Here is a 20,114-nt window from a genome sequence, read left to right as displayed (position 1 = left end):
CCGTAGCCACGGTCCTGATAACATTTGAAACAGGGGATTAACGTGCTCCTTTCAACACTTGGTTCTAATCCATCAATGCAGGAAGAGTTCAGGGGACACAAAGCTCCACTGGAGAAATGGAGAGGGAAACGCAGAAGCCATTAGCTGTTATCTGCTGCCGCAGTTTGAAGTCAGTTATCACTGAATTTTAATTGTTATCCAGTGGACATGCAGCTACAAATGGCACAGACACACAGAGCTCTTTCCTGTGGAGCCACAAAGATTTTTAACAAGTTAAAGCAGGAAACGCGAAGCTCTCTGGTGAAAATCAAAAAGTGCTGACTCAACAGAGACCCCTCAAATCAACTTCTCTCCATCCTCTGCACCTACACACTCTGCAGAACATGAAATACACTTTTCATTTTGCACACGCTCAACAAATTGATAAAACAATGTAGTCAGTGTGTGTGTGTGTGTGTGTGTGTGTGTGTGTGTGTGTGTGTGTGTGTGTGTGTGTGTGTGTGTGGAGCTGGGAAACATCGTTCTGCTCTAAACACTGGATTTATTAAAAGGACACAGGAGAGTTCATTAGAAAAGATGCTCAGCATCGTTAAAGGCCAAAGCAGAATCAATAAGTGGAAACGCTTGAACATTGTGAGGTTAAGGATGTGTTTGTGTGTGTGTGTGTGTTACAGAGGGCTCACCTTTCAGCTGGTGGCTCGGTGGTCCTGGTCCTGGTCACCTCCAGACTTATTGGGGTGGAGCTCATCCAGGCAGTCAGCAGTGCGCCTGCGGCCTGCAGGGCGACTGCGTGGATCCACAGCACTACTGCAACTGTGACGCTGACCGCGCGGACTGGTACTGACCTGAGAATTCCTTTTTTTTTTTTTTTTTTTAACAAGCTGGAGCAGAGCAGGCAGACGGAGGCATGTGTGGAGGAGAATACACTGATACAGAGTCTCATTGTACTGCTAGAAGAAGTGGAATTTTGTGGAAGAAGTATTTGTTTGAGAAACATTTCAGTTGCAAATGAAAACTTTTTTTCTTCACAAGTTGGCATTGTACTCACAGAGCAAATAATGAGCTGCTAAAGTGAGTATCACCAATATTAGAGTACCTCCAGTATTAGAGTACCTCCAGTATTAGAGTACCTCCAGTATTAGAGTACCTCCAGTATTAGAGTACCTCCAGTATTACTTAAACAGTAATATCCTTCCTGTGACAGTAACCCAGTTAAGTATGATGAGCTAACAGGGCTGTGCATTAGTGACAATCTGACTGAATGTTCCACTGACTCCACATCCTGGAGAAATGTGTGGAAACAGACGCAGCTGCTGTCTCAGTTGTCTGTCACTTTGTCCGTCTGTCTGTCTGTCTGTTTCTTTGGTAACTGGCCGTCACAGAGATGGAGACGCTGTGATGAAACTATCCCAATGATTACAACAGTTTGAGAAATCTTACTTGTAATTTTGGTTATTTATAGAGTTTCTGAATTATTCCGATAAAATCTTATTCCTCACTCCTCTTTATTTCCTTTCCAACTTTTCATCCTCTGCTTTAAGTCATTTTGTCATTGCTGTCTCTAAACTTCTTTTAATAATTATTCCTACCACCCCATCACCTCCTTCTCCCTTTTTCTTTATGTTCTCTTATTTTACTCCTTTACTTTCCCCCTTTCTTCCTCGTTTCTCTCCGTCTTTCTTTCTTCAGCACCATTCCTCCTGCTCTTTCCTCATCTCTGTTCCACTTCCTTCTTCCTTTTCTTCTTCTCCTCTGCCTTTATCTTTGTCTCAAACTCTTTTTACCTCTTTTCATTCTCCTCCATCTCCTCCTCCTCTCTGTCGCACTTTCTGTGTCCCCCTCGTTCATCCTCTTGATTCTGCCTCCCCCTTTATAAAGTTTTTTATTTTTGTTCTTCATCACTTTGATCCTGTTTATCCCACATTTCTCCCTCTTCCTCCTCCTGCAGGGCTGAAGACTCTGGCATGCTCACCCACAAGGAGAACCTTCCCATCAGGTCTCTGGTGCTGGGTGACGTCCAGAGGCCGGGTTCAGAGGCCGCTTACCACGTGGGACCGCTCCGTTGTCATGGAGACAGTGAGTCAAGCTCTGGTTGCCAGTGTACATTTGATGGGGAGGTGACAGATCTTTCTGTTTCAGAACATATGGTAGAAACACAGCTTTATGCTTGAAGAGATTTTTTCTTGAAACTAACTCCCTTATGTCTACTGTTGATGTGGAAAGACGAAAACATGCATTTAATTTTTTGTTTATTCCATCTGCCATTTATGTGATGAACAGGTCCTCTTGGGTTCAGCATCTTAATTTTTTAAAAACTAATTATCATCAGCAGAACTGTCGGATACTTGCTTCTCATTAAACTCTGACATGATTAATCAAAGAACACAGCGTTGCTGTGATCAAACCCTCCTGTAAGCTCTTCAGATGATCCGCGCTGTGATTTCCATGTAAAGCTGTGAATTTTCTCTGTGCTCCTCAGAGAACTTCTGGAACGCTGCGTTTTTTGACAAGGAGACTTCATACCTCCACTTCCCCACCTTCCATGGAGAGCTCAGCGCAGACATCTCCTTCCTGTTCAAAACCACTGCCTCCTCTGGTGTGTTCCTGGAAAACCTGGGCATCAAAGACTTCATCCGGATCGAGCTGAGCTGTGAGTAGGAGCTGGAGGGTTAGGATTTAATCTGGATTCGAGCGACGTATCGGAGTCTTATTCTGTATCCATTTAAAATCCAGACATATTAATCAGAACCATAATGTCTTGGAGAAAGAGAGTTTATTTTAGGTTAGTTGAACTGTGATCATCTCCGAGTGCACCTGAACATGACATCTGTGACTTACTGAACATCTCTCACAGCTCATCCCTCACTTCTCTAGAAACACCTTTGCTCATCGATTCCTTTTTTATTCATCTACAAGACCATTAGTGGATATGATCATTGGTGCTGTGGGTTCAGTTCTGGCTCATAGTCGCAGCTCCAGTTCATCCCAAAATTGCAAGATGAGAGATCATCGCTCCTTCATGTATCACAGCTTAATGCAGATGTGAGCTATCATGTATATACCATGAAAGTGAAAGCCTGCGTGATTTGGTAGCAAAAGATGTATTTCGTTTTTTGTGGAACAATATTGTGATTGGCAATATAATAAACAAATGGTATTAGGAGTCTGTTCACTTGGTTATGAAGTAAAATGCACAGCTTACTGATCATTATTAAATGTGTGTGTCTCCACATTTCTGCAGACAAAGCGGGGGCAGTGGTTGTTGGCACTTTGTTGTGGTTTCATTCAAAAATGACAAAATTCAGTTCTTTATTATACCCACGGTTATGGCACTGATTCAGCAAGGTGGTGTCAGTCAGTCAGTCAGAGCATTGGTAGGACACTGCTGCACTGACAGCCGCCTCTCTCATCTCCTCGGGGAAATCATCGTCCATGTGCTTGTTCCAGCTCCGTAACACTGCAGCTCAGTCTGAATAGCTTCTAAATGAAGATAGAAACTCGGGTATTATTTCATCTTGTTCTCGTGCATATTTTCCTCACACAACATGAAAGATGTTTCAGAAGCATCCTCTCATTTTGTTGGAATAAAGGAATGAGACATGCAGGTACGTGAGGACTTGTCCGTTCTCACAAATCTATGACCACAAACATGACAGATTTGTCCTGTAGCTGAGATTTAGTTGAGTGATCGTGTTGATTACTGAGTATAATGTAGAATATACAGGGTGTCTGGAAACCATTTCTCAACAGAAAATATTGTTGTGGAGACTTTCTATTTCTGCCACAATACAGGTACAGCTGACTGATTATGCTCTGTTCCATCAGAACTAGGTCTGATGAAAGGAGCAACAGTGAGTGAAAACCTGGGCAAATTATCAGAGCTAGAAGGAAACAGCGGTCGTGAAAGACATTTAAAGGAGAAATGTGATCTTCTTTTTGTGCTGGAGATGTTGCACAGGTTACATTTGTGGCAACAATTATTTAAAATGTTAAACCGTGCGTCAGGTTGATGTGTTTTTGGAGACCAGCTGTGATCGATGGCACCGGCAAACAAGCTAATCCAGGCTGCAGAGATGAGTAGGAACAATTCATATTCAAGCCAACTCACACCTCAAACTAATTCCCTCTAAATTTCACTCGCTTTTTCACAGTAACAGAGTTTCACAGTGAAACCAGTTTGTTTTTGCCAAGATCACCACAACTAGTGGGTTCACTTGCAGAGGCTGAACAAAATTCATGTACAGCTCATGTTGTGTGAACACTTACATGGAAATTTGATTAACTGCAAAATGTCTGGCAAAGGGGAAAAAAATATTTTTAGTTTGTATAATTTTTTTTTAAATGCTACCAGTCCAGCTTTTCTGGCCGCAACTAATTTTAGCTACTGCGCCGAAATTGATTGGCACGATTGGACCATGACACATTGTACAAAGTAATTTAAGGTTAACAGCCTCTTGGAGACAATGACATTACAAGAACCGCACAGTTACGCATGAATAAAACTAGAGTGCAGCGTATGAAAGTTTAAATTAAGGCAAAAAGACCTGATTGTCAATCTCAGGGAAGCTAAATCAAACATGCTAACTTACAATGGACTTGGATTCAGCGTGAACCAAACTGTTTTATTCTGTAAACGATGCCACATGGCTGCAGCAAAAACATGAATGCTCTCTTTCCTATTTCTGTCTGTGTACACGACATGTCTCTCGTATCTGGGATTATGAATGAAGATAAGCTCCAAGAAGGGAATTTGCTGTGATATCTTAACACTTAAGATGTTCAGCACATTTGTCCTTATTGACAAAAAATGTCACTTTCCCAAAAACTGCTGTAAAAATGCTAATGTTAAACAACTCAAATCTTTTAAAAGTACTTCAGCCTGAAATATATATATCAAATATTCAATATATTTTAGGGGGTTTTAATCCGTAAAAAGCCATTATGTTTACATACCTCATTTTCTTAAAAGTGTGAAAGTTTTCTTCATGCTTTGAATAGGAAAAAGCACTATCTGGTGGACAAATATAAAAATTAAAAATAGACGGCCAGTAGTCCAAAATGAAATCTTCACATAAGGGAATCCAAGTTTATGTTAAATTAAATCTGGGATCAAAAATGGCATTTTCAATGGGAAGGTTTTTGTTGTTCGGATCAAATGTGTCTGTCCTTGTGTAGCTTAGCGATTTTAGGCTAATTTAAGGAACTGATGCAACAATTGTAAACTTCAGCTTTATTCATTCAACACAGACAAAAAGTGAATGGCACTAAATGTTCCTGGGATCTCTGGAGGGTTTAATGCCAATCAATCATTTGAAAACAGAAGGCGGGAGAAGGTTTCTTAAGGATTTTTTTTTTAATTCCAGTTTCTTCTCTCAAATATAAAACAAATGCCCTGTGAAGCTGGATGTTAGTTATTGTGAATAAAATTATGCTAATATAAAGACATAATCAGTGTAAGTCAGATTCTTTTGTTACTTATGTTTAACAGTGATTCAGTCACACTGATTGTCTCAGACTTGTCTCCTTCGGTTTTAGCCTCCACTCAGGTGGTCTTCTCCTTCGACGTGGGCAACGGGCCACTGGAGGTTCACGTGGAGTCGAGCGTCCCCTTGAACGACAACCGGTGGCATCGCGTCCGGGCTGAGCGGAACGTCAAGGAGGCGGTGCTTCGCCTGGACGGACTTCCTGCAGCCACACAGGAAGCTCCCGCTGACGGCCACTTCTACCTGCAGCTCAACAGCCAGCTCTTCATAGGTGAGGAAGAGATGTTTCTTTATTGGTAGCAGCCTTTGTCTTTGTCCCGTTATTATCTACAAAATCTAATTTATTCAGAGGCATTTTCATCCTGTAGGTCACAGTTAAAGGTTTTTGTTGTGTAGAATAGTTTCACTGGACATTTCTGTGTCTGTGCTGACGTCTTCATGTCCGGGTTGTGTACTGTCCTCTTTCCTCCTGCAGTATCTCCACGTTTGGAGCATGTGGCGAGGATTTTTGTGTTGATGCTCCGGCAGCAGAGCTCCACGTTGGTCAGAACAGTGGATTTGTGTTCACTTCAATTTAGTGGAGATCTGCGAGTCCTCCAGGCCATCGAGAGATACTTGACTTTATTTATATGTAAATTTGTTACATAGATGCTCACAGAAAACAGGACGTCTGTAATATTTATCATTACATTTAAATTTAGTCGTTCTTGTCACACTTGTGACTCAGGTAAAGATATTAACACGGTAACTGTTATAGCCTAAAAGTCTCCTTTGTATAAAGGGAATCTAACACTGCTTTCTCGTTCTGAGCCAAGTTTAGAGATCAGTAGAAGCTGGTACATGAAGGAGGAGTGAGTATCCTCCCCAGGCTCGGAGTAAATCCTCAAAAAAATCCTAAAATTATTCTGCTTTTTTCTCATATACCAAACTACTATTGGCTAAATTGAATGTGACAGTTGCTTTATCCACATCCTCACACTATAAAGTCCTGATAGACTCAGGCCTCCTCTGTCAGTCCTACAGTACATGTTTACAAGGGAAAGAAGTATTTTTGAAGAGCTGTTAGTTTACTGCAAAGTACTGATTTCTGACCACTGAACAATAATCACATTCAGCCACGTTAGCAAACATCAGTAGGCAGCAAATCTCTAACACAATCTTCATCAATAGCGCAGCCCTGTTTATCTCCTCTTCATTAGTTCAATGCTCTGTAACCTCCGAGTGTGTTGATCAGCCAGAGCTAGAATGAGGAAAATCCATCACTTATTATCAGGTTTCACTGCACTGCAAATGGAGGTAAACTATCGGAAAAATATTGAGCGTTTGGCTGATAATTTGTGTATAAGAGGCAGATCTTCACCATCGGCTTCTATGCTGGTGTGTGAGTTGTGGGTACAGCTAATTAGCACATCTGTCTTTTTCAGCGAAGCTCAAATGTCATTGTCAGCTCCCACCGGTTTACTTAAGTGTTTTTATGTATGTGTTCGAGACTTCTTGTGTTACTGTCGGCGGTGCTGGATCACTGTGACTTATGCTCCGTTAACCTGACACCATTATGTTCACTGGACTTAAGGGATGTTGGATTAACGTGACTCAGTTATGTTTTATTGAACACCAACTATTAATCATGTTAGAGTTTGTTGATTGTGTGCAAGTTATGCTGCTCTGTTGAAGCTAGTGGGTTAAATAAAAACAACTCAAGTCAATTCACCTTGAATTTTAATAAAGAGTGTCATTTAGCACAGGTGAGTCATTTAGCACACATTATATTTTTGCTATTTCCCATCTATAACGTTGGTGAACATGAATCCAAACCAAGAACTTTTATTTTAACTAACCTAAGAAACACAAAACAAGTGACCAATAATTGCTTTTTAAATGACATCAACTTTTTCTTGCATTTACGAAGTGAGTAACGTTGCTGTTCTCCTTATTAATAAGTGGATGACAATGGATTCCACGTGATTCTGTTATCTGGTGTGAAGCGCACATGGCACAGCTTTGCCGCCCGATGCAATGAGCACGTGTATCCAAAAATACGGAAAGCTGTGTTTTGTAACTAATCACAATATATAATATTTATCCAATTACACTCAGTTTCTCACTAAAATGTAATTTATTTCATAGTTTCACCACAAAAGCACCATGTAATGCAAACAACATCCATACTCCATTTTTCTGAGTGAGTATAGCTCATGCATATATTCATGAGGATGGAGTTATTTGGATGAACAAGCCTTAGCACCAACTTGTTTAATTCATAATTGCTGCGTTGGCTTGCATAAATTCTGTAGCCGTTTTTCAGTGGACAGTGTATTACGAGCCATAACCATTACTTTTTAAGACCATGGACTCCGTAGTTTTGACTAATAAGCCGTGTTATTGTCTTGCATGGATGGATAATCCTTCACTTCCTTCATTGGTTTTTATGTTTTAGGTGCAGAAACATCTACACGATGGAGTTTTGAATGAGCTAAGTGATGAATGGAGAAATTACCCTTTTTGTGAAGGTTAATGATCGACTCTTTTGCCTTGTTTGGACGGTTAAGCCTTTGCATATTTGTGCTGCATTGCTGTTTACCAACCGATGTGCTCGTGCAGACTTTATTCTTCTCTGCGTCTCTGTGTAAGTGAATCCCTGTGCTGGCATTTCTTCCATCTTTGCTTCACAAAGTTGTCAAAGTGCAGCAGCAATTCAGGTCTTCTATAAAATATTACGTTGGCAGAATCCTCACAAATGATCCTCAGCGGCTTCTCTGTGGTGACGGATGTGCTTTTTCTCTGGCTGATGATAAACCGTGTAGTTCTGTAGTTGCTGTGCCGAGGTATCGTTCACTTGTGATGTAGAGAGTGTGATCTTTGCAGGACGTAAAGTTATCCAGCTATTAGGAGGGTTTCTCCTCTAATATTAATTTCCTGTTTCTGCTTTTACTTTGATGAAACATATCACTTTGTAGAACTGCAGGCACATTATTGTGTGGTTCCACTCAGTATTTATATTCAGATAATAGAGGTGCAACAAATCCATGTACCATAAGATTATGTACAGAATAAATAAACACTACAAACAGACTGTAAATTGGATTATCAGCTGGCTACAGTAGCTGGTGGCGATTGCTAAAATTCTTATTTAATCAAAAGAATAAAATTTACCGTATATACTGTAAAAAACAGCCTCCACTACAACTTTGTGTTAGTGATGATGATCTGAACCAAATTTGAACCTGTTCCACTTTCCACAGCACACAAAGCAGAAGAAATGTACGATTTAAGAAAGCAGATTAACAATTGTTATAACTTTTCACTGTGTCAGAGAGGAGGCTCAGTCTTTTCCCTACTGTCACAGAGTCAGAGCTCAGTCGTTGTTATTTTTGTGAAAAGAGTTTGTTCTCGACACTTTTATGTTGAACAAAACTCTGTCAAACATCACTTTCAGTCTGATCCTTGCAGATGTCTGAGGCTGTGATGTTTGAACAACAGGTGACTGTGGTGCAGTGTTTCCTGTGAGGGAAGCTCGCAAACTCAGGGCTGATGACACGTCCACATAACTGTTTTTCTCCTTTCCCTTGCTGCCGAGCTGCTGTTTCATTGTTTTATTGCATAAGGGGAGTGGTGCCAGTTTCTGGGGGAGCAGTTGGGGAAGCGTGTCGCTGCTGTAGCTGACAGGAGGGAGGGAAATGGAAAAGCTACCTGCCAACACACACAGAAATAAGACAAGGCCTGAAACAAGGAGCAGGGAGTGTGTGCTGGAGTCAGTCCGGCAGATTGGTTAACTCTGTGAAGGCTTTGCCTTGTTGCCTTATGTCTGAAATCTCATGCAGTGTTTTTTCTCTGTTGTCAGGAGGCACAGCGTCCAGGCAGAAAGGCTTTCGGGGCTGCATTCGCTCTCTCCAGCTGAACGGCGTCACTCTGGACCTGGAGGAGAGGGCGAAGATCACACCCGGGGTCCGACCCGGCTGCCCGGGTCACTGCAGCAGCTACGGTTCGCTCTGCCAGAACCAGGGCCGCTGTGTGGAAAGAGCCAGTGGCTTTCAGTGTGACTGTGGCCTGTCGGCACACACCGGAGTTTTCTGCCACACAGGTACGCGCACACACACACCTTGATCTAAAGGCTTTTGATCATCCTCCGTTTCTAATTTTCACACATTATCAGCTTAAAGTTGTCAACTGAACCCATGAAGTAAACATCAATGACAAAAATCATTTCATGAGATTAGAGCGATTTAGCTCATCATAAAGCATCAGCTGGTCCTTGTCCTCCACCTGTTTCCTTCTTTATCTTCTAGTCTGTTATCGATTGGTTGATTGCAGTGTTTTACCTGCGACACCAGCAGACTGTTTTTGGGTGGAGGGTACTTCAGTGACCTGACCTCCCTAAAGGGGGCCTGTCTGACCACTTCACACTTGCTGCACAGCCTCATCCCATGGATTCGAACTGTGGCCTCTGTAGTCGCTCCACATGTTTTAGCGACTTGAGTTGAAGAAGAAACGTTTCTTATCACAGTCTTCTGTCACAACATGGATGTTTAACGATGAAATCTGAGCCATGACAAAGTCCATATGTGGGTGATTGTCTCCCACATTCTTTGTTTATAATCACAGTATTGCACATTAAATTATGTTTAATAAAGTTCATCTTTGTTGCCTGTAAATGTATTAGACTCTTTATAGACTATTTTCATACATAAACTCTCTGCAGATATCTGCAGATATCAGTTCTAGTCTGCAATGGTATAGTTGTACTCTTATTCTGTCAGACTAAGATTTTCGGAAGATTTCACCGGAACTGGAGCAGTTTGATTAAAGATTAATAAACCAGACCACAATCTTTCTGTAACATAACAAAAATAAACATACGTTAATAAGTTTATTAACCCTGTAGCCACAAAAACTAGAAAAAAACTGTCTGATCAGACATTTGCAGAGAAAAGAAATTTGTTGTCTGGGAACATTTTACTGAGATGCTACTAGCATGTCCTCGTGATGCTAACAGAAAACGTGTTCCTGCCCTGTAATACAACCCACAGAACCCTCTACTGAATCTACATTACTACTAACAATAAGAGAATCTTATTGAATCTGTTTGAATATCTGTTAAACGTTGGGGAAAAGTCGTTGTTGTAGGACTGTCACTGTCTCTCTGCCTCCAGAGGTGTCAGCCAGCTTCCAGTCAGGGACGTCCGTCAGCTACACCTTCAAGGAGCCGTATGAGTTAATCAGGAACAGCAGCGCTTTGCCGTCCTCCGTCCACTCTGACGGAGCACTGAGAGGAGAGAACGTCTCCCTGAGCTTCAGGACCAGCCAAAGTCCGGCTCTGCTGCTGTACGTCAGCTCCTACTCCACAGAATACCTGGCCCTGCTCATCAACAAGAACGGTGAGGAGGACACGGGCTTTTATTTGGAAGGGTTTCTTTTAGGGACGTCCCGATATTCATACCAGTATCGGGCATCGGCCCAGTCCTGCTTTTGTGTACTTGCACTTGTAAAACTTCTCAGATACTGGGAACGATATTGTGTTATCCTCTGCTGGTGGATGGAGGTGGAAGAATATCTGTGGTTTAGAGCAGATTTAAAGATAATGACAGGGACAAAAATAAAGCTGAAAACCAACTCTGCTGTGCTAAAGTCTTAAGCTCTAGTTACTAACAACCATTCTCATGTTTCTCAAGTAACATGCCGCCATATTTGTTTTGACAGAAGGTCGCGTGAGAGTTTCTGGTCTCACAGGATTTGTTTAACTTTAGGACTGATGAGGGTTTTACTGTCCAGACACTAGAAGCAAAACTTTTTTTTTTGTTTTTTCATTTTTTAAAGATTAGACATTAGAATGTTATTGTACGTATGTACAATAACATTCTCCTCATTCTCTGCTCTGCAGCTTTACCACATCTATCAGCATCTTTTTGGATCTGTCCTCTTTCAGGATTCACCCCGTCAGCCGCCGGTGGCTCTAATCCGTCTAACCCGGCTGCCTGTTATGTTTTCTGTTCACTGGTTATCATTGTCTTCTGAGTGATGAGTGACAGCTCAACGTGCTGCTAAAAAAAACAGCCGAAAACCGTGTTCCACAAACTTTGTAGTCTAGTAATTTAGTCGTGACTTTAGCTTTTAAGAGTAGGAGGCACTCTGACTTTAAAATCACATTTTCCGTATCCAGAAGTTGAATAAAATCAGCACTTTGCAGCTAGATTAGCTGTAAATGGATAAATGGATTTTCTTCTTTTTTTTTCCTGATGTTAATGAGATTGCTGATGGACAGCAGAGCATTAAAGTGAAGTTGTCAGGTAAATTAAATCCCTGAGAGCTTTCTGTTGTTTGCTGTGAAGCTCTTTTTTTTTTTTGCCCATGTCGATGCTGATGCCTCCTCAGCAGGTCCTACAGCAATAATCCACTCACTTTCTCTGTAGAGTAACAGGCAGTGAAATATATTTAAGAGCTTTCAATTTGCTGATGTGTTGTTTTTGTTAGTTTTTTTGTTGTTAATTAATGTAGTGGATGCTATGGAAAGACTTTTTTAGAAAAAACATAGAAATCCTGTGAATGAATACAGCAACATGGTTACAGTATCCCTGTAGGATAAGACATGTGATTATCCTTCTATCCAAGATTATAGGAAAATGAAAGGAAATTTAAAAAATAAAACTTTACACCAAGTGATGATCTCTTAGATCTGCATAATAAAGGAAGTGTGTGTGTGTGTGTGTGTGTGTGTGTAGATAAGCTGGAGCTGAGATACAAGCTGGACAGCAGCAGGGAGGCTGACGTGTTGAGGAGCAGCGTAAGGAGCCTGGCCAACGGACAGCTGCACTTTGTGACCATCAGGAGACGGACGGACTCTGTGTCTGTGCAGGTAAGTCCTCCTTTATCCACTGTGTCCTTCAGGTGAAGCTAAAAAGCAGGGTTTGAATACCAGAGGACGAAGAACTTCTGCTCCGTCTGCCTCCTGAGAAGTGGACTACAGTCCTTTAGAGTTTAAACTTAATATTAGAACCATTGTTCACACGATTGAGCTGCTGGGAAACGGTCTTTAGCATCAGTCACATTTTCACACACATTCATTTCAATGAGGTGCAACACGTTTAGCCAGATTTTAGATTATACAAGCAAGTTCACACACTGTGATGTTGGCTTGTTGTAAAACAGCAGCTTTATCGATGCCGCGTAGCGTAAACGTTGGTTTTCTAAATGAATCACTAATCTCAGGGGCAAATAAAGTAACACACACACAGATTCCCACATAGTATTATATATATTACTCTGTACTGTACAGTACAAGACCAAGTCAGCACTTTCCTTTCAGCTGAACCATCAGCCTCTTTTGTCCAGCTACAGCAGGTCAAAGAGGACAAACTCTACGTTAAACCAGCCACAGATGAAATGTAATGCATGTTAATCGTGTTCCGATCTGCTGCGTGTCTTTATCTTGTTAACAGCAGTCTGAGATGATGTATAAGGTAAACACGGTCTAACCAGCATTCAGCAGCCTGAAGACCTTGGTAATTATCACACACGGAGATAAATAGCAAGGTGACCTCCTCCTGCACCGATGCAGCCTCCTGATTCACTGTGTTGTGAGGCTCTGCTGAAATATGAGGTGCATAGCATCTTATCAGTTTCCAGCAGATCATTATTTTATCTTTAGCTGCAAACGTGAAGCCTTACGGTGAAAGTTTAGTCTGCTTTACACAAGTGATTTCCATAAAATCAGGCGTGTTTTGGTCCCTAAATGATAGATCGTAACTATTTCTACATCACGTTTACTCCTCCCACAATGTAAACCCTGCTCCATCATAGTCAAATGCTACAGTTTAACACTAGAAAACACTGTTTCAGGTTGACGACAATCCCAGAGAAGACTTCAACCTGACGTTTGATGGAGAATTCAATGACATCAAGTCTGTGGTGCTGGGCAAAGTTTACGGTAAGTGAGGAACGTTTAAAGAATCGAATGTAACTTTATTCGTTTGCACTGAAGTACAGCTGGATCTGCTGGATCTGTTCAGGATTATGAGTCTGAGCAGCACAGTCCATGAAGAACTGAGCTTTAGTTGGTAAATTATTTTCAATCTGGATCTGGATCATACACAAAGATTTATATGGATGAATTTTATACAGGTAAAATGAACTGTACTCTATAAAACTGGCTCTATTGTGACAAAGTACAAAACAGTGTATGAGATCACGATGAGCTGCACAAAGCATAATTCTATTATTTCTCCTGATGATTTAATAGAAACTGATATTAACATGAACAGAGCCCAGTAAGCTCAGATTTCTTCTAATGTCAAGTATAATTATTAAGCTGCCGTCTGAAAACTAAAAATCCCACCCACACGTCTTATTTCTCTTCTTATTTCTTCCTGACTGGTCAACGGTCCCGTCCGCTGCAGTGTTTGTGCATCTCGTTTCGTTTGTCCTACTCAAAGAAGCTAAACACTCCATCTGTCCAGTATCTTCTCATCAGTATTACTGAAACATCCTGAACCTACCAGGTGTCAATACGTTTAACACCAGTTAGAGATTTCAGAGTCAAGTTAAAGCGAGAAGATGTTTTACTGTAACACATCTTGATTAAGGTGCGGGTTTGAGTTCTGGACTGGCGCCTGTAACAACGGGGTGAGACCGTGACGGCCTCAGTCGTGAATTATTCATATTCTCTCTGAGCGTTTCTCCTTCAGAGACGGACAGAGATATAAGCTGCTAATACCATGAAGGGCTGAGAGGCCTCGGGCTGCAGTCCCAGTTTCCCGACAAGACACAGTCCCTTTCCAAAGAATCACACTGCATAGTAAAGTCCATGGCTCAGCAAGAACATCAGCATGATACAGTAGCTCCAGTTTGTGTTGGTGTCATTTGGCAAGTTACATGAAAGAAGTCGGTCATTTCTATTCTTTTTGGGACAGCTGCCTCCCTCTGGTGTAGCAAAGTTGTCCATTGTTGCTGTTTGGTTGTTTCACTCAAACTAATAAGTAAACTGGTGTCTTCAACCTGGAGTCAGAATTACACATTGTTAACCTAAGTAAAACTAGGTTTTAAATGCTGTAAATCAGCCCACACACCAGGTTTGTCCTTGATCAAGACACTTGTTGTTGCTGCCCACTGTTCCCTCTAGGGAGGATATGTTATATTCAGAGGGTGAAATTCATTTTAATTTTTCCTGGCTCGGTACAGGTGGCCTCTCCTGGTGAGGTGGGATTCGATCCTGCACCTGATGCTCTACCACTGATCCACCAGGCCCCATTCATTCATTGAAATTCTTTAAATCGTGTAAATCTTTGGCGAGGGTCTCTTAGCGAACTCATTTCATGGTTTTAACCGCGTCATGTCAGCTTCTGACCGTCAAACCCGAGGAGGCAGAGACGTGGATCAAAGTCAGGAAATCGGCAGGAAATTTGAACTTTCTGTTGTTTCCTGCCAACTGCTGCCATCCGTCAGCCTAACTAATGGACCCAAACACAGAGGGAGAGAGACGTGGTGGAGCTGAGAGGAGCTGTGTCCCAGTAAAAAAAATAAATAAAAAGAAGTCACCTCTGAGTCAACTGAACAGACTCTGATTCAGCTGCTGAAAGCAGGAACATCTCCTCTCACAGCTGCACACTGCTGGCCGACAGGGATTTAAGTCAACAGAATGAATGGACAGAGGACAGAGTGCACATCTGTCTCCTGTAGAAAATGTTCGGGCACGACGGCAACAGGATAATAGAGGTTTGTCATCCAGCACATTTGGTTGGCAAATTATATGTTAGGGTCAAGTTAATCAAAGTGAATATTAATAAGATGTATTTATTGCACGCAAAGAATTTCTCCTGTATGTCTCAGTGTGGGCCTCAATTAAAGCCCCTGGGATGTTTCTCTTCCAACAGGCTGTTTATGCTGATGACGTGCAACAGAATATTCCTGCCAATTATGAAAGACGATGTTTAACTGTGCTGTTTTCATATATTGTTTTTTAAAAAAACTATTTATAATTACAACACTTTTTGTGCAGGGTTGTGCAGAGGTGTGAGCATGTTTGCGTTTTAGAACCTAACCCCTGTGTAACAATCAGGAAAGACTCCCTCTCTTCCCTTTACTCACTATGTCACTCTGTCGCTGCTCTCACCGAGCTGGGGAGGACGAATCACAGCAATGGACAAATCCTCACGTCTGTCTCTTTCAACAGCTGGTTCTCTTAAAGTAAAAAAGGGAGTGGAGTCGATGTAGGACAGGAAATTTGGACACAACGTCAACAAGCATGGGTCTCGGATCCCTTCGTACCTGCCTGCGAGATGTTTGAAGGAAGTGATTGGTGTTGAACCCAATCACTAGATATAAAAACAGGAAAGACTGTGGTGGATGTGAGGTCAAGGGGGAGGTCTGATCTTTAGAATCAGTGTCCTGCTCCCACAACAGGACGACGTGAAGCTGCATCAATAACCCTTTAATGTGCGTCATGATTTAGCCTTAAATCAAAAGGTTAAAAGTCAAATGAAGCTTCATTTCCCAGGACTTGTGTATTTAATAACATAGGAGACATACACTACTCCTAAAAAGTTATGTTGTCTCATGAAAGTAGGACATTTAAGTAAAAGCCAATGGTAATTTCTTCATCTCCAACTATTTTTTAAAACAAAAGCTAAAAGATAATGTCAATGTCTCAATAACTTGTCAATTGTTAGGTGACGTCTTGGTCTCATGATGTCAAAACGTGAACAGCATGGTGAAGAGGACTGTTTAACATTTAGCGATGACTTTGAGATTTTTGCAGTTAATCACCTTGGAGAACAGCGTGTTATGCAATAAGTACTGAAACACTGAACAGTTGGACATGTTGCATTCAAAAGTTTAGAGACATCAAATTAAATTCACCTGTAAAGGTCATAGTGCATTTAGCTGCATTCTGAAATCTCTCCTGAAAATCGAATATCCCTAACTTTTGGTAAGTAGTGTGTATGACGTCCTGTTGTCCAGGTTTACAAAGCTGCTGCCGTCCTTAGGGGTTGTGTGTGTGAGGGGGTTCGATTTGGTCTCCGCATACTGAGGGTCTCTGGTCTCTCTCTCATCCTCGACACCTTAACCTAAGTGCAGTTTCTGTTAAAGAAGGCTAATTGGTGAATATCCTGTTAGATGGATCATGACACAACACAATAAGTGGTTACAGATAATAGATGGGTGTTTCAATGTCTTGTTTCAGAGCAAACAACAAGTTTAAAACTACATGTACATGTCTTTTTATTATTTTAGGAATCATCAAGTTAGTATTTTTACTACGTTACACAAGATAAAAACATCTTAAAGATTTCATTCATTTACACTCTCTCTGTCTCTCTGTCTCTCTGTCTCTTTGTCTCTCTGTCTCTTTGTCTCTCTCTCTCTCTCTGTCTCTGTCTCTTCAGAATCAGATGACTTGGATCCCGATCTGTCCAGGTTGGCATCTCTCGGCTTCACCGGGTGTCTGTCTGTGGTCCTCTTTAACTCCATCAGCCCATTGAAAGCTGCTCTGCTCCACCCAGACAACAGTCCCGTCGTCGTCACCGGACCTTTAGTCCAGTCTAACTGTGGCTCCTTGGCTTCGGCAAATCCTTACGCAGCTGAAGACACTCATCACCTGTCAGGTAAAAGGGGAGGAGTCAGCTTTAACAACTTTACCTGGATGATTTGAACCTTGAACAGCTCCTTCTTTTGGGAAAGGTTGAACTGGATATTTATTGTTTAGGTAAAGAGGGTGTGTTGCTGGGTTTATGAGGCGCCTGTGTGGAGGTGATATTGGAGTGAAATCATTTTCCTGACTCAGGAAGAGATCCTGGGATTTCTGTTGAGCTTTTTATTTTTTATTGCCCAGGTTCCATTTTCTGTCCTGTGGTTTTTACACCCTCCCGCCACAGTAGAAGATTTTATAACCAACCTGTCCTCCAGCTTTTTATGCAGTTCTTTTTACAACAACATGAATTTTTATTTTCTGTTGCAGGGACTTGTCCAGGTTTCCAAGTTCCTCAATGTGTGCAATAGGGTTTTCTGTGTGTCCGTTATTTTTTTAATGAACAAAATTGTAATTGATCAGACAACAGTATCGAGTAATGTGAGCTTGGGGCGGAACTGGCTTAGCTTGTAGAGTGGCCCCCCACCAACCATAGAGACGGAGGTTCGTGCCCTGCTCTTTCCCGACCACATGTCGAAGTGTTCCTGGCACTGAACCCCCAACAGCCCTTCCCCAGCTTTGCAGTGCCGGTTCCAAGCCTGGTTTTGGGGAGGGTTGAGTCAGGAAGGGCATCCAGCGTAAAGACTGTGCCAAATTAGCATGTGGACTAATGATCTGCTGTGGTGACTCTGAACACACTAAAAATCCAATAATGTGAGCTCTCTATTATTACCAAAATTCTTCCCAGATCCAAATCTAGTTTAGCAGTAAATGTCGTAGTGTCTTCATATATCTTCATTTATGTTGGCAGGGATGAGGTGGAGGTGGGTGCAGGAATCCAGCCTTGATGCACTGATCAAAGACATGAGACAAAATTCTTCTGTTAGTGGAGGTTAAGAACAATTCTCTGCACCAAAAGCCAAAAAAACAAACTAAACTAAACCCAACCAGCGTTCTCTTCCTCAGTGTGCAGTAATTCTTCAGTTTTATGGTTGATTCTGTCCCACAAACCAAATATGCTATTTGAACTAACCATGAGGAAATTTGTTGTGGATAGAAACCTTAATATTTGCTGCACGATTGGGTTTTCAGCAGCACTTGTTCATAAACACTTCATGAAACCAAGTCCATCAGCAATGTTCCCAGCTTTAACTGATTAGCACGTACTGTGTGGTTGTTCACAGCAGATGGTGGTTATACACTGATTAGCCACAATATTAGCTCTACTGGGTTCACTATGTTTTTACTTATTGACTTAGGTTTAACGGTGCATCCAAGCAATACACTCCTGTATTTATGATACAAAGGAGCAAATTAACTAAATGCATTTGATATTCTATTTTAGCTCCAAGCTGATACGTCTGATCATGTTCTTCAGTGCCAACAAAACCTCACACATGGTAAAATGCTGCATCCTAACAGTTTTAACCAAAGTGGTTTTTCAGTTGTTCAGTATTAACCCTTTGTTTTAGAACAAATGCTTCATCACTGGATGTTTTTTTGAAATAATGATTGTATATATTCTTAACAAATTCTGTTAGCATTCGTACTGTTCACACCACACATCTTACTTCACAGCACCTGATTCAGGATGTATCCATTCTTGAGGAGACTCATGACGGGATGCTTGATGCGATAATGAATTTGAACCACAGAAAAAAGATTTTTGCAGCTTTTTTTAATGCAGCTGCTGTTTGCACTGTGATGATGCCCTGACTTTCTAAATTTGTTGCGTCTGCATTGGAAATCTTTAGTTCTAATTCTTGGTGCCCTTTGGTTTTTCATTTTCTTTCGTTTGTGTCTCTCTCTGCTGTAGACCAGTCTGGTTCGATGGGCTCAGGTCAACCTTTAGTCAATGCCATCAGGACCGACTCTGCTCTGATTGGAGGTACTGAACTTCTTGTCACCCTCTTTCACAGTACTGTATGCTGTGTCGTGTTTGTCCACTGTGTTTATCCGTGTTGAAATGAAGGCAGATGTTAGTAGATACAGGGAAAAGATTTGGCTGAAGGTCAGGACAGAGGACAAGAAACTCCAACAATAAATTACATGTTTTTGCTCTTGTGCCTGGTCATGTCGATTCAAAATCAAGCATTAATGGCTCCTACAGAATGAAAGAAAATGATAGTAAGTAGACTGAAAAAAGTGAGAGTCGTTTCAAACTGGCCATTAAATCTCGGCGACTCCGTGCACAAAGGACAGCTGAACTAATTAAACCGCGGCTGAATTGACTTGCTGATGGAGGGACTTTCACACTGTTATCTTGAAAATGTGTGGCCATTTTCAAACCAAAGTAGTACAGTGTGAAATTGATTTCAGCTGTATTTTGGAATTCCAATTAATTGACACATCCTGTGGATAATAAAATGTGCAGAACGGAAGTCGAGTGAAACTCTGCTCACTGAGTTTCAAACACACATTAGTGGAATGACCACACAAAACCTGCAGCGAGACAGAGATGGACAGAAATCGTAACGGGACTTTAGAAAAAAGACTCTGTGATATGTGTCTGCTGTGATGGAGCCTCAAGGCAGAACTATATGCTTCCCTCCAAAAGTATTGGAACAGTGAGGCCCATTCCTTTATTTTTGCTGTAGCCTGAAAACATTTGGCTTTGACATCAAAAGATGAATATGAGACAAGAGATCAACATTTCAGCTTTGATTTCCAGGTATTTACATCTGAAATTGGATACACAAGCTAGAGGACAGCACCTTTTGTGAACCTATCAATTTGTCATGTGAGCAAAAGTATTGGAACAGATGGACTCAAACTACATCAAAATGAATAAGACCTAAAAAGTAGTTGAAAAATCCTTTGCTTGCAATAACTGCGTCAAACCTTTGACCCATTCACGTCACCCAACGTTTCCGTTCTGTTGTGATGCTTTTCATTTTCCTCCTGCACGATGAATGATCCCCAAGTCCGTTTCAGCCTTTCCATCACTATGGTAAAGGTTAATCTTTGCCTCATCAGTCCAAAAAATATTTTCCCAGAACGTTTGAGACTCATCT

The 20,114-nt window shown here is 41.4% G+C and overlaps 1 protein-coding gene across 4 annotated transcripts in view; it reads left to right on the top strand.

The window, feature by feature from the left end:
* The window catches only part of LOC137098397 (contactin-associated protein-like 4), a 106,542-nt gene that overhangs the window by 59,717 nt on the left and 26,711 nt on the right, over positions 1-20,114 (top strand). For all 4 annotated transcript variants that reach the window (XR_010910608.1, XR_010910607.1, XM_067474613.1 and 1 more), the window contains 10 exons: positions 675-837; positions 1,949-2,076; positions 2,480-2,650; positions 5,536-5,754; positions 9,325-9,564; positions 10,634-10,858; positions 12,200-12,333; positions 13,317-13,404; positions 16,859-17,077; positions 18,917-18,988. Coding sequence is in view for 2 of the 4 variants with exons in the window: in XM_067474613.1 (XP_067330714.1) it covers positions 675-837; positions 1,949-2,076; positions 2,480-2,650; positions 5,536-5,754; positions 9,325-9,564; positions 10,634-10,858; positions 12,200-12,333; positions 13,317-13,404; positions 16,859-17,077; positions 18,917-18,988 (1,659 nt within the window). In the remaining 2 variants the exon portion in view is untranslated. The remainder of the gene's footprint in view (positions 1-674; positions 838-1,948; positions 2,077-2,479; positions 2,651-5,535; positions 5,755-9,324; positions 9,565-10,633; positions 10,859-12,199; positions 12,334-13,316; positions 13,405-16,858; positions 17,078-18,916; positions 18,989-20,114) is intronic.

This window comes from Channa argus, chromosome 14 (assembly GCF_033026475.1).
Source record: "Channa argus isolate prfri chromosome 14, Channa argus male v1.0, whole genome shotgun sequence".
NCBI lineage: Eukaryota > Metazoa > Chordata > Actinopteri > Anabantiformes > Channidae > Channa > Channa argus.
This window is presented reverse-complemented; position numbering and strand designations above follow the sequence as displayed.